General features: G+C 38.6%; 1 protein-coding gene across 2 annotated transcripts in view; it reads left to right on the top strand.

The window, feature by feature from the left end:
• LOC5575987 (zinc finger protein rotund) overlaps positions 1–13,364 on the top strand; it is a 371,609-nt gene that overhangs the window by 258,608 nt on the left and 99,637 nt on the right. For both annotated transcript variants that reach the window (XM_021851475.1, XM_021851474.1), the window contains exon 3: positions 6,059–6,145. In XM_021851475.1, coding sequence (XP_021707167.1) covers positions 6,059–6,145 — 87 coding nt within the window. The remainder of the gene's footprint in view (positions 1–6,058; positions 6,146–13,364) is intronic.

Below are 13,364 nucleotides of genomic sequence, written 5' to 3'. Positions count from 1 at the left end.
CTATCTACCATAAAAATTTGGTGATGGTTGCTTGTGGCTTCCAAAATACAGTTTGAGAACCTTTACCGGAATTTTGAATTAATGTGTCGGTAATATGTGCCTCCTGTTCGATAATACTCAAAGAGTTTAAGACTCCTCGCACTAGGTTTTCAACGTTTTCTCCAACACGGTAGGAGATCTTGTTGATAGCTATTCGGTACCTGTTTACACTCTGAAGGCAAGTGTTGGCTAACTTAGCGCCGGACTTGAATACTTCAAGATTTGTTTCCAAGCTTTGAACTAAATCTCTTTGCTCTGACTGTCGTTCGAGAAGTTGTTCTGATGACTGAAGCTGGTTTTTCAATCGTTCGAACTGCTTTTTTAGATGCCGACCGAGCGCCTTCAAGTTCTTTTTGGAGTTTTGATCGTTTTTCTTGTTTCTCTTTCCTACTTCCTTGATTGATTCTTCGAATCCACAGGCCTTGCATACAGTGATACCTCCATGAGTCGATGTTCCATGACTCGATATCGACTCATGGAACCATACTAGAAACAAAATTTCATGGTTACTATGATGGTCCCTTGAAACAGGTTTCCAAAGGATTGCTGTTCCATGACTCGATATTTCCATGAGTCGATGGTCCCTTCAATATCGACTCATGGAGGTTTCACTGTATATCCTTTGTCATTGGTGATACTACCGCAATTCTTTATTCCTAGTTTACATCACTCGCGTAGAAATTCGAGGTTATGTTCGCGACGCGGTGGTAGCAAAGATCAAAGCTAACTTTTCTCCTACTTCTAGATTGATGGCTAACAAAGTTTACACGTATTCCCGATAGCACTAGACACTCTAAGCAAGCGATTTTAGTAATATTACTAAAGCTTTTCAGCTTTTCGGAAGAAAATTACGGAGCTCGTGCAAAACACTTGTTAACGAGCTACAGTGCTGCCAGTGCTTTTCATGGCAAAGTTTCAGACGAGTCGGCCGAGAAAAACCGCCCATGTCAAAGTGATTCTTGGAAGTGCTCAAGTAGCTCTACATCCTTATTTACATTTAATAATTTATTTCACACTAAATTGTTTATACTTGTTTCAAAATGGAATGTATTTTGTTCAATTTTCTGAGGAACACAAGTTTTAATCAATAATAAGACCATAATTCAGCAGAATATTTGTACGTTGATTAAAACAAAATGTTTTATAAGTCGTAATACATTATCTGTAAAGCGAAAATCAAAAGAACTTTCAAAAGAACGAAAGAACGGTTCAAAATAACTAGTTCGCTTACGAGAACGGAACAAACGGGAACTGCTCATTAAAACATGTTTGCCCATCTCTAGTTCCATTGATCGCGTTTTTTTTTCAACTTTCCCGGTGAATATCCCGGGATTTTATGCACATAAACACGTCGGAGCACTTCAGAAACATAACTTTGAGAGAATTTTCTAAATCCGACAGCCCGTTGTCCAAACATACAAAGACCTAATTTATATTCTGTTTTCTGGCTAAGCATTAGGTGCTGTTCATAAACCAAGCCCAGACATGATTTCAATGAACGAAATGTATAATTGAAAATTATGTTATAATATACTATCAGAGATTTTTCTTAATAATTCTCGAGGAATTCCTCTTAAAATACTCCAAGCAGTTCTTCCGGAATGTTTTTTTTCTTTTAAGATTCATCCAATAATTTCGTGTTTGGAACCTCGGCGTTCGGGATAAATATTATGAAACTCTGAGATTTTCTGAATCTTTGGTGTTTCAGGCAAATTTGGACTGCGATAAGGAAAAGGTCTTATATTATTCCTGAATTGTTGGTGGAAGCTTATGACTACAAGAAGACGTTAAATCAAAATGAGGCTGCTGGAGAACTCCCATAGTTTCTAAAATTGTTTTAAAACTGGGGGTTAATAGGTGAGTTTTTTTTGTTATAGAGAGATATGCTAGCCTATATAGAAAAAGAATAATAAGGCCACATGGGACAATGTAATGATAATTGGAAATGCTCAGTTTTTTTATAAATGGCTGTCTTTTAAAACATGAAGAATTTTGGGATACATGTAAATTTTGATATTATTTTTGAAGATATGATAATGGAATTCTACAAATTGTTAATTCGATAAAACCACGTGGATGACCTTGTCGAGGTAATTTTGCCGACAAAGGCCCCCCACCTCTTAATGATCACATGGTTTATACGCGACGCCTAACCGGTAGATCTGGCTCTCCTGTTTTTTAGATAGTGGAACGAGATTACAAAAACTAATTAACAAGTGCCCAAGGCGAACGCGAAGAGCTTAGATTAGAAAAGTTGAAAATACAGGCATATCGCATACCTTTATTGGGCCCATAGCCGACACCCTATCGTGGGCGACTGTCAGGACGAAAATTAGAGTTGGCAGGAAGCAACTCGCGACCGTCCGCGAAGTCTAAGTGAGGTGTTCAGCGAACACCGTCGGACGGGGAAAAAGGGAGAGTGTGATATTTTTTTTTTTTCATTTCGCGGAGAGCACGAGTTATGATTTTCTGGCTACGTCTTTTTCGCGCGAAAAGCGCCTTTCGGTCTTCGGAATAGATGGATGGTCCAAGCGATGCTATTGTCCTTTGTTGGGTTGAGAGTTCGGATGAATTGCTGAGTCGGCTGCTATGGTGCAGTAGGAAATGTAGTGATATTTCGATTGAAACTAATTTAATTTCCTAACATTCCTAATGCGAACCAATTTCAGTCTCTATAACCCAATGGGTCAATTTTCATACTTTTATAAAAAAGTTAGAAATGTATAAATTTCAAATACATTTTTATCTTTATTACTATAATTTCAAACATGACATTCATTTCTTATCTCTAGGTGTTCAGTGATAGAGAACACTATCATCCTAATTTGCTAAACTTAAACTAAGCTTCTATTTACATTGTGTTAACAACATATTACATTTCATTTGCCGTAGCAGATCAGATTTTTTTACAGGTGAGTTTATTTCACCTGCTTATAGGGAAAAAAAGCTTTCAGTTATCGTTGCAATAGAAGATTGCAATAATTTTTGTCTAAAATTGATAATATTTTTTTTCGAAATTTGTTCCAAAGTTACAACATTGCACAATGGACCGATTCGACAATTTATCCGGAAAAAAGTGTTTTCTTTGTTCTCGTCGTTTTTAGACGTTCGATGTCTTCAGAGAAGTTGTTCGTAATTGAGTTTTGCATCTTTTAAGAAAAAAGTTGAATAGGGTGGCCCTTATTTAGGTTAAAATTTTGACTCAAACTTTTTTATTTGAAGAAATTTGTGGCTGCGCTCTTCTGCAAACTTTTAGAAAATGTTATTTTGAACAACTTTGTCCAAGACACTTTTGATCTAGCTCTTCATTTGAGCTAAGTAAATAGATTTTGAAAGTTTTAACCTAGAGTGGACCCAAAAAATCAGTTATTTTGATCTAACTTTTTTATTTTCAGTTTTACGTGAATGTAGTCTTCAGAAGAGTTGCAGAAGAAGAAAAGATAGACATTTTTGCTGAACATCTCAAGTTTGTAATTCTTATGATTTCGAAGTTATAAGCAAATTTAAGTGAAAAACTTTGAAATCTTTAGATGCCCATAACTCTTGGAGTTGGTTCGATGAAGTGTTTCTTTAAGTGGCATTAGAAAGGCCATACAATAGGCAACTCTTGCTGCAAAAACTGTGAGAACGTAATTTTTGTAAATTGAGAAAATTCACTTCAAATATACACTTAAAAACTCGAAACTCGCTAGTAACTCACAAGATTTTGAAGTTAACGGCGTGCTGTCTTCAGTAAAGTTGTAGAATTTAACTCAGTTATAAGGCTGATTCAAATATTAATTTTCTTTTATGGAACAAAAAAATTAAATGCAAAAAAAGTTGATTGCGTAGTTTTTTGTTTAATTACTTTTTAAAAAAGGTGACATTAAATAAACCTCATACTTGACTCGTCCTTCTAAGCATTTAAAGAACAGACAGTCCAATTAGGAATGCTGTATTGCTTTATTCTTGCAAACCAACAATACACTTTATAGCCTATTCTAGAGTGGGCCAACAAGACATTTTTTGCTCTGTATGAGGTTTTGGAAGACAAGTAAGACCATGGTTTTACAAACGTTGCCTTAGAACACACTGGAAATCTATATAAATAAAAATGGAGTGGTGTTTGTATGTCACGAAATAAATTGAGAACAGGACATCCGATTTGCACAATTCTTTCACTGTTGTCTTCTTGAAGGGCTCCGACGTGTTAGTGTGACGAAAAAGTTTAGGGAAGTTATCGGAAAATTTGGTAAAACGGGGCAGTACTAATATGTCATTTTGTATGGACCACTGTACGAGTTCACTAATTTGACGTTTTAGCGGTAATAAATCTTCGAGCTAGGTAGAATACCTATAAGTAGATGAAAAAACCGAATTTAGTACTATACCATTTAATTCCACTAGAGTTTGTATCCTTTGACAGATACGCGTATTTCGACCTCAACTGTAAGGCCGTCTTCAGTGTCGTGTACTAGACTCGACTTTGAGTTTGATCGGTGCCGAATTCACTCGTTGCCATAGTCACGTAAATAACACGGCACCGCTTAAACGTCAAATAGTGAATATCATAAAATAGTATGGAGAAGTATTGAACCATAACTTGTTAAGATATTAATATGGGGTCTATTTCATAAGTCAAAATGACTCGACTGAACTCACTGTCGACCGAAAAAATCGCTCGACTCAGCTCTGTCAGTCGAGTTTTTCGAAAGTTGTCACTCTATGTGACTGGATTACTATGGGAGTCGACGGGTGACATACATATATAGCATATACATGCTTGCTTTGATCGACAATGAATACAGACGAGTCACATGAATCTGCTCGTTTTACAAAATAGGCCCCAAGGGATCTATTTTGTAAATCGAGCAGATGCATGTGACTCGTCTGTAATCACTGTCGATCAAAGCAAGCAGGCATATTTTAGATGTCACCCGTCGACTGCCATAGTAATCTAGTCACATTGGTCACATAGAGTGACAATTGTCGAAAAACTCGAGTTACGGAGCCGTGTCGAGCGAATTTTTTGATCGACAGTGACTCCAGTCGAGTCATTCTGATCGACTTGATTTATAAAATAGACCCCTTTAATCTATATAAATAAAAATGGAGTGCTGTTTGTATGTCACGAAATGGCTCGAGAACGGGTCAACCGATTTGAATGATTATTTTTCCGTTTTGTTCGTCAAGTGTTCCGACGTGTTTGTGTGTATAAAAATCCTAGGGTATTCACCGGGAAAGTCGAAAAAAAAACGAGCGTGAACGAAGCTGTTATTTTGAATGGGACGATCCATAGCGTTTTTCAACAGCCTACTTGATGGCAAGACGAAGTTTGCCGGGACCACTAGTTATATATAAAACTCAAATTGTAACCTGTGCCGTGTTGTCTAGTGTAATCAATGGTGATCAATGTCGAAAAAAATCTATTATGGAATGACAATAGAATTTCCTTATGCTTAACGTCTAAGTGAAATGAGGTAGTATTGTAAAAACTTATGGTTATAATACATTTTAAAGCTCGCGGGATGTCTAGTCTGGATAATTTGATCCTTCTCTCGACGAAAAATGTATTTCTTTACAAAGAAACTCTATATTACACCAGCAGTAAATCATGCCTGTTATCTTGGAAAAAACTCGAATGATCGATATTCGTGATACTACATCTATGTAAACGCAGCAGCACCAGATGTCCATCAAAATCTCATCTCAATCTTGTTTGTCTCTCTCTTTCATTTTCTGCCCACGCATCGATGGAAATCTGCCATTGCCGCCATCCGCGTTGCCCATGGTAATTGCAACCTCCCTCACTCTGTTGCCGGACTCTTGGACGCAAATGTGTACCTACACTTCAAACGAAAATCGAAATCCTGCCGACGCACGGAATAATCCTTCGTCTCGATCTTCGTTTCGGCACGCTTGGCTTCCTCCTGTACACATCGACGACCTCCTACACGAACTACAACGACAACCACGACGATGACCGGGATGACGACGATGATGAATTCGATTCGTTCTCGTGGTGCATTCGCTTCATCAGCAATGTGGCCAACACACCAAGGATATGGACTCGTACAGCGGCTGGCCAGCCCCCAGAAACCACATGTCCATGAAGCAAGGATATGAGGTACCTTTCTTTTGATCCAGTCTCTACAGTGGTCGACATTTGTTTAGCCGAGCTTTATTTTTTGAACAACAGTTCAAAAATACATAGATACTGATTCTACCAGATTATTATATTTTTTGATCGTGGTTATATTATAACTAATATTTGCTCATGAGTGGTTGATATATTACAATTAGGTATACATACACCGCAAGAAAAACGAGGGACAAAAAACAGCAATCTCGTTTTTTACTTAGATTATCAATTAACCAAGCTTCGCTTTATTTAGTTTTTATAAATTGCATCAATTTTTGAATATATATTTTTTCTGTAAATATATCAAAATTTATTTAATCTATAAGGTATTTGAAAGTTTGTTGGTTTAATCTATGATTTGTTTTTTTTGTTTTCTCCTAAGGTATACAGAGCAACTTCTTCTTCTTCTTGGCATTACGTCCTCAGTGGGACAGAGCCTGCTTCTCAGCTTAGTGTTCTTATGAGCATTTCAACAGTTATTAACAGAAAGCTTCCTTTGCCAAAGTTGCCATTTTCGCAATCGTGTATCGTGTGACTGGTACGATGATACTCTATGCCCAGGAAAGTCAAGGAAATTTCCATTGCGAAAAGATCCGGTATCGGACAAAGACACCTTCAGCATGGTTTTGCTTTGTAGCCGCGGACTCTAACCAGTCGGCTAAGGAATGCCCTATTTATGACATATATTTAAGCATTTTTTTTATGAAAGTCGCTTAGCATTTTCAGTTATTATTGAGTCACCACAATTGGCTCTACATTTTGCTGCTAGGTGGCGCTAATGAGGATGTAAAATTGAGCATTCTTAACTAGTTTTATCTTTTGATCCAAATAATATTGAAAGATCGAGTCTCCAGAAAAGTTAGCGTTAGCGTAGTTACGGTATACTTCGTAGATTGGATACTAGTAATACTCATGTTTTGTTTTGTTTTTATATTGTATTATCTCGATCAGACTGCCTTCAGGAACAAAGTTGGGGAGTTATCCATTAGACTGGCCCAGCTCAGCATGGGAGAAAAATAAAGTTGTATGATTCCACGGGGCACCCCCCAAGATTATTTCTTGGGGTTAGAGGAAGCCTTACTGAAAAATTCAGCTCATTTGGTCGTTCCATAAGCTGGCGCATTTGAATTGAAGTTAATATGTGATTTTCAGCTCAAACATATGAGCAACAGCACATCATCTACTGTTTGGTTCAGGAAAATTGATGATCGCGTTCAATTGGACCCAGAATGTCAAAAACACTACTTGATATAATAGCGAAGAATATTGTAGAAGATTGTACCACGATCAAAATTAATAAGAGAGCGTTTTTCTTACCCTAAGGCTCATATCTAGGGGGTGCCCCGATAAGTTTTACAACTTTTTTGTTTAAGGCAGCGTCCATTTATTACGTAACGCTAAAATTGGAAATTTTTGACCCCCTCCCCCCCCCTCCGTAACGCTTTTTGTATGAAAATTTTAATTTTTTTGTATGAGCCGTAACGCTTGAGCCTACTCCCCCCCTCCCCCTAGAGCGTTACATAATTTGTGGATGCCGCCTAAGGGCCAGTCTAGTAAACCATGATCCAACCATGAACAATAAAATCAAAAGCATGAATATAAATTTTGCTGGCCACGCCCATTTTTATCGTCACTTGGGATTGGGGAAGGAAATGTTGATGTATCACTTACTTAGTTACTTAATGAAAGGCCACCGACTCAGAGACGTCCTCATAAGTGATACGGTGGTGGGGGTAGGGATGGGTGTTAGCTAAGGATTCGCCTGATAAGCTGGCGATGGACCCATAGCTGTTGTTGTTTAAAGTGTTTATAAAACGAATCCACACCTCAAATTTATCCCATTGGTCACCACCAGCAAGCAAGCAATTTGATTGATTTTCAACACGAACTGTTGTCAAATTTTCTAGTCTTGTGCACTTGAAAATTCGGATTTTGGCTTCGTTTTATAATCACCTTAAGTGTTTGTGATTTAACTTTTTTGAATCCCGGCTATCAAAATAAGAAACACTTGCTTTATTTATTATTGTGTTTATACCGTGATGCATCAATACCCGGACACTCAAGACGGAACAAATGTTTGCAGTCCATTTTGAATATATTTCTTACGGAATTAAGCAAAGTATTTTTACACAACGAACAGTTTAATGTTTAATCTTAGTAAACATGATGAATTTTTCGAAGAAATTTGAAATTTTGCTATAGAAATAGTAAAAATAAGGAAGCATTTCTTGTCTTTAAATCCGGACACCTGAGCCAAGCATGTCGACAAATCCGGACGCTCAAATTAAACTGTCTTAAACTTTTTAACTACACTCGATATATCTCGATTTTAGCAGATTTGTGGGAAGCCTATGTTTTGTAATGGTATAAACATAAAAATTTATGCAAATTTTGTGATTCGTTACCTGAACTAAAATCCCTGCGGTTCGATCCATCATATCATCACTAATTACTTATTATTTCTACATAAAACGATGCACCTCATTGTTCTGCACTCTTATTTAACATGTTTCGATAATGTTCAAAGTTTTCTTTTGGTTGAACTTGGAAAATATATTAGAACGGCACCAAAATATACATTTTCAATTCAACGTCCGGATTTAAAAACACTTGGCTTCTATCCCGGACAGCCTGTTTTCACCATTTCAAACGTGCATTTATCCCGTATATCTGCGATGTGGTGTCACTGAACTGTTCAACAACAACATTATGCACAATTATGTTACAATCACTACATTTTCACGTATTTTAGTTGAAAATCGTTGAGGTGCGCTTGTCAACTCTATAACCAAAATCACTTAGACCGCGACGAAAAGACGTTCAACAGGAGCAACTTTTTTGTTTTTGTTATTTTTAATTATTTGGCAATGGTTACTAGATTATAAATGAATGTAAAATGATCAGCTGTTTTCATAGTTAAAGTAATAATTATTATTAAACGTTTTAACACTCAGGTTAGCCTTTAATTATCAAATTTTCTCAAAGTGTCCGGATATTGGTACCGTCCGGATTTTGATTCATCACGGTACTAACTTTAAATGTTGTTGTGTTTCTGCTCAGTTAACAAAACAGAACCGATCCCTTCAAGGTCATCGGAAAAAGTTTAAATGTTTATAATTTAACATTTTTTTTCCATTTTCTGTGTTATGTTTTCACCCAAAGGGATGTTCAATGATCAAATAAAAATGGAGTGGTGTTTGTATGTCACGAAATAACTTCAGAACGGGACACCCGATTTGCACAATTCTTTCACTGTTGTCTTCTTGAAGGGCTCCGACGTGTTCGTGTGACGAAAAAGTTTAGGGAAGTTGTGGGAAAGTTTGGTATAACGGGGGAGTACTAATAGGTATGTCATATTGTGTGAGAGGTTCCATGACATTTTTCAACAGCCTACTCGATGGCAAGACGAAGTTTTCCGGGACCACTAGTAGATTATAATTAGGTTGTGAAAGGCTGCATTACTAGAAAATATGAAAGTTATTACCAATTTTATGCAAAACATAAATCACCCGAATGGCTCGTTACCAGGCCCATGACAACCATATATCGATTCACGGTGTTCTTCGTAGCCAGGATGTCCCGGGCGATAAATGAATATCGCCCACTGTCAGTTGTGACAACTGTGAAAATAAAGACCATTGCTTTGTTTAATTGTTTGTTATGGTTTGATTATCAATTTTTGATATTGTTAAATCAGCTAATAAAGTGCCAAAAAGTTGAAGCACATTCAACATTTCGATGGTTTTGGAAGGAGAGCAAACATTAAAAGGCATCCTGCAAGCCTCCAAGCAAGCAATCAGTGATTTGATTGCGACACTTGCTCGAGTATGGATCGTAAACATTAAACAAAACTTTGCATTCTGTTTGCACTCTCGATTCAAATTACCCGAAAATGAGTAAACACATGGAGTTGTTGACTACGCTAAAAGTCGCCCCGTGCCATGGGCCTGCTCGTTACAATTGCAGTCTGTGAGAGTTGCTGCCCTTGAACGCTCTCGTGCCACGTACCAAATGAGAGAGTGAATGTTTACATTCATAGGGCTCTCCGATTGCGATGTGCCACGAACTGTCATGGTTCGCGAACTGTAACACTCTCCGAATATGGTTTGATCGGCTTATTCGGATCAAAATCCAAACACTGCGAACAGCACACCGCTCTCTCGGCGGCAAATACGTGTGAACTCTAAAGCAAAAGGGCAATATCTGCAACTCCGTCGCTATCGGAGTGCTAAAACCGATTCCGTTCGTCATTCTGAAATAAATTGGAGTTAAGCTCCAATAAGGAAGTGTCCCAATATCTGTAGCTTGCGTCTATCTACCCTGTGGGAATATCCCTGACCTCACCAAGAGGTAGAAAATGCATTCCTGGAACAAAGAATGGTTGTCGGTGTGCTCAACGCACACCACCCTGCATTGGGTTGCTCTTGCTCTAACGTTAGAGGAAATAGTTTGCTTGGCCTCTTCGAGGACAATGACATCGCTATTCTTAATAACGGCTCTCCCACGTATTTCAAAGGGCATTCGAGGTTTCAGCCGTTACCCGGTCGGAGGTCCGGCAATTCCATTCCGCTCCGCCCACACTCATTATCGAAAGAAACCTTACTGCAGAACCAACGCCTATAGCGAATGGTCTTGCCAAATACTTCGCTTATCTTTCTGCCTTTAACAGCTACGATCCGAAGTTTATCCGACGATTCGATGTTACGACTGATGACATAGTCAACATCAACGTACCTGATAGCAACATCCAACTTTTCATCAATCATCCATTCTCAGTAGGAGAACGCTCTAAACCGAAGTGAAATGCGGGAATCAGCAAGTTGCTGGTCAATTATCTTCACTTACTGCCTTTTGAAGGTAGTAGAGAGGATGGTAAACTGCCAACTAACGCACCACCAGGTCTACCAACATGGTCTACTCGACCACCGGCAACACGACTTCAGGCCGGGGTATGGAACTAATACCTACTCTGCGGCCCTTGATAAGGTCTTGCAAGAAGCGAAAGATAAAAACTATCACACCGAAATGATCTACTTGGACATCTTGAAAGCCTGTAACCGGACTTTAACACCTTTCGTGCTAGAAAAGCTGGTCAGCTTGGCCCGTCATATTCCGAGTCTGCATCCTTTCAGGAGGAAACCGGTATTCCACATATCGGTCACACTGTTCCAGATTATGTTGGATGGTTTTCAAAGGTCTCCCAACCGGAGTCCAAATATTTGTATACGCGGACGATATGCCAATATTAGTGTCTAGACCGACGATCGTCCGTTATTTGATTACTGTTACACTTTGCACGAAAGCGGCCGCTTTTGCAGTGACGACCGCTGGAAACGACAGAACCCACCTCCCAGATGAGGCTGACATCCTGCTGGACAGCATAGCCGGCGTGACGCTTGATGCTCCCGCCTGTTGCCAAGATCCACTGGTACGGTGAGCGTGACTGGCGCCACTCTTCTCTCAAATTGGACGACAAAATGAAGGACAACTTCAGTGCAGGAGACTCATCAACGCGATTGCGGTAATCCGTCGCCGAAATTCAAAATTTTGTCGTGCTGGCAACACTGCTTAAGTGAAATTGCGCCAGCAGGCAGTACAAGTGTGCATGCAACTTTTGTTTTGCGGATACATATCTCAGGATCCTGACCACTTAGAGAGATAGCGTCTTCGGCAAAGTTGTTCAGTAGCTCAAGTACTATCATTATTCTGGCAGAGAGATTCGAGATTTTGCCACCAGGCGGCGTTAGTGAGCATAGCACTTTTGTTTTGCAGATAGCTCAGGATCCTGACCACTTGGAAAGATGGCGTCTTCGGCAAAGTTGTTCAGTAGCTCAAGGACTATCATTATTCTAGCCAAGAGATTCGAGATTATGCCACCAGGCGGCGCTAGTGAGCAAAGAACTGCGCTTGAGCTACTTAACAACTTTGCCGAAGGCGCCACCTTTCTAAGTGGCTAGGATCCTAAGATAACCGCAAAACAAATGTTTCTTGCTCATTAGCGCTGACTGGTGGCAAAATTTTGAACCTCATAGCCTTTATAATGATAAACCTTGAGCTAGTGAGCAACTTCGCCGAAGGCGCCATCTTGCTAAGTGACCAGGATCCTGAAATATTCGCAAAACAAAAGTTTCATGCTCACTAGCGCCGACTGGTGGCAAAAGCTCAAATCTCTTGGTCAGAATAATGCTAGTCCTTGAGCTACTGAAAAACTTTGCCGAAGACGCCATCTTTCTAAGTGGTCAGGATCCTGAGATATCCGCAAAACAAAATTTCGATGCTCACTAGCGCCACCTAGTGACAGAATTCCGCAATTCACTGACCACCATATGTTAGCCCTCAAACTACTGAACAATTTTGCTATGAGATACAGAATCAGGACATCTTGTAATTTTCACAACTTACCTGTGAGTTCTATTTTGTTTCAAATTCCGAAAACGGCCATTCGAATTCCATATTTCCAACAACAGTAATTCGAACGGCTAGAAGTACAGTTTTAAAGCATTTTCATAATGATGACTTGTTGAGTGCTAAATTGATCGTCCTATGGGGAAATTTGAGTAATTTCCTTGAAAAATTACTTCTTAAAGATTTTTTTCGACAAATGCTTTATGTCGTTTGAGAGAAAAATCATTTATTTTTTCAAGCTTTAAAACCGTGTCCTGTTTTTAAAAATAAATTAAAGAGACACGTTGTCATTTTATATGTATAGAAACATGTGTTTTATATTGAACGCAGCTTTTACATTTGCTTTTCGTATTTATCTAACGATCCAATCTTCTCAAACTGCTGCGAAATAGCGGGACTGAGTAAATATTTTAAAAAATCACTGAAATTAGAATGTTGCATATTGGACTTTACCATGGTAAGGAACACTACGCTGAGTAACCGGCTTTGACCCAGTGGGGACGTTAATGCCAAGAAAAAGAAGAAGAACTTTTAGAACAATATCGTAAATTGTAAAATTTTTATCATATATAAAGAGGTTATTGAATTGACATCTTACAACCTCACTAGAACTCAAATTCCACATGTAAATTTTAAAAATGCATTAAATTGGCAATAATTTACTATTCCAGGAGAAAACACATTCAACGGTCTACAATTTCGAAATATGTCTAGGTTGTGTCCGGTATCGGAGACCACCTTCTAAAATGGGTCATTTTGATACTAAGTAAAATGCAATGTCAAAGTTGGTCTTTATGTT

This window comes from Aedes aegypti, chromosome 3 (assembly GCF_002204515.2).
Source record: "Aedes aegypti strain LVP_AGWG chromosome 3, AaegL5.0 Primary Assembly, whole genome shotgun sequence".
Lineage (NCBI taxonomy): Eukaryota > Metazoa > Arthropoda > Insecta > Diptera > Culicidae > Aedes > Aedes aegypti.
The sequence above is the reverse complement of the archived record's forward strand: the minus strand, read 5'-3'. Positions and strand labels throughout refer to the sequence as shown.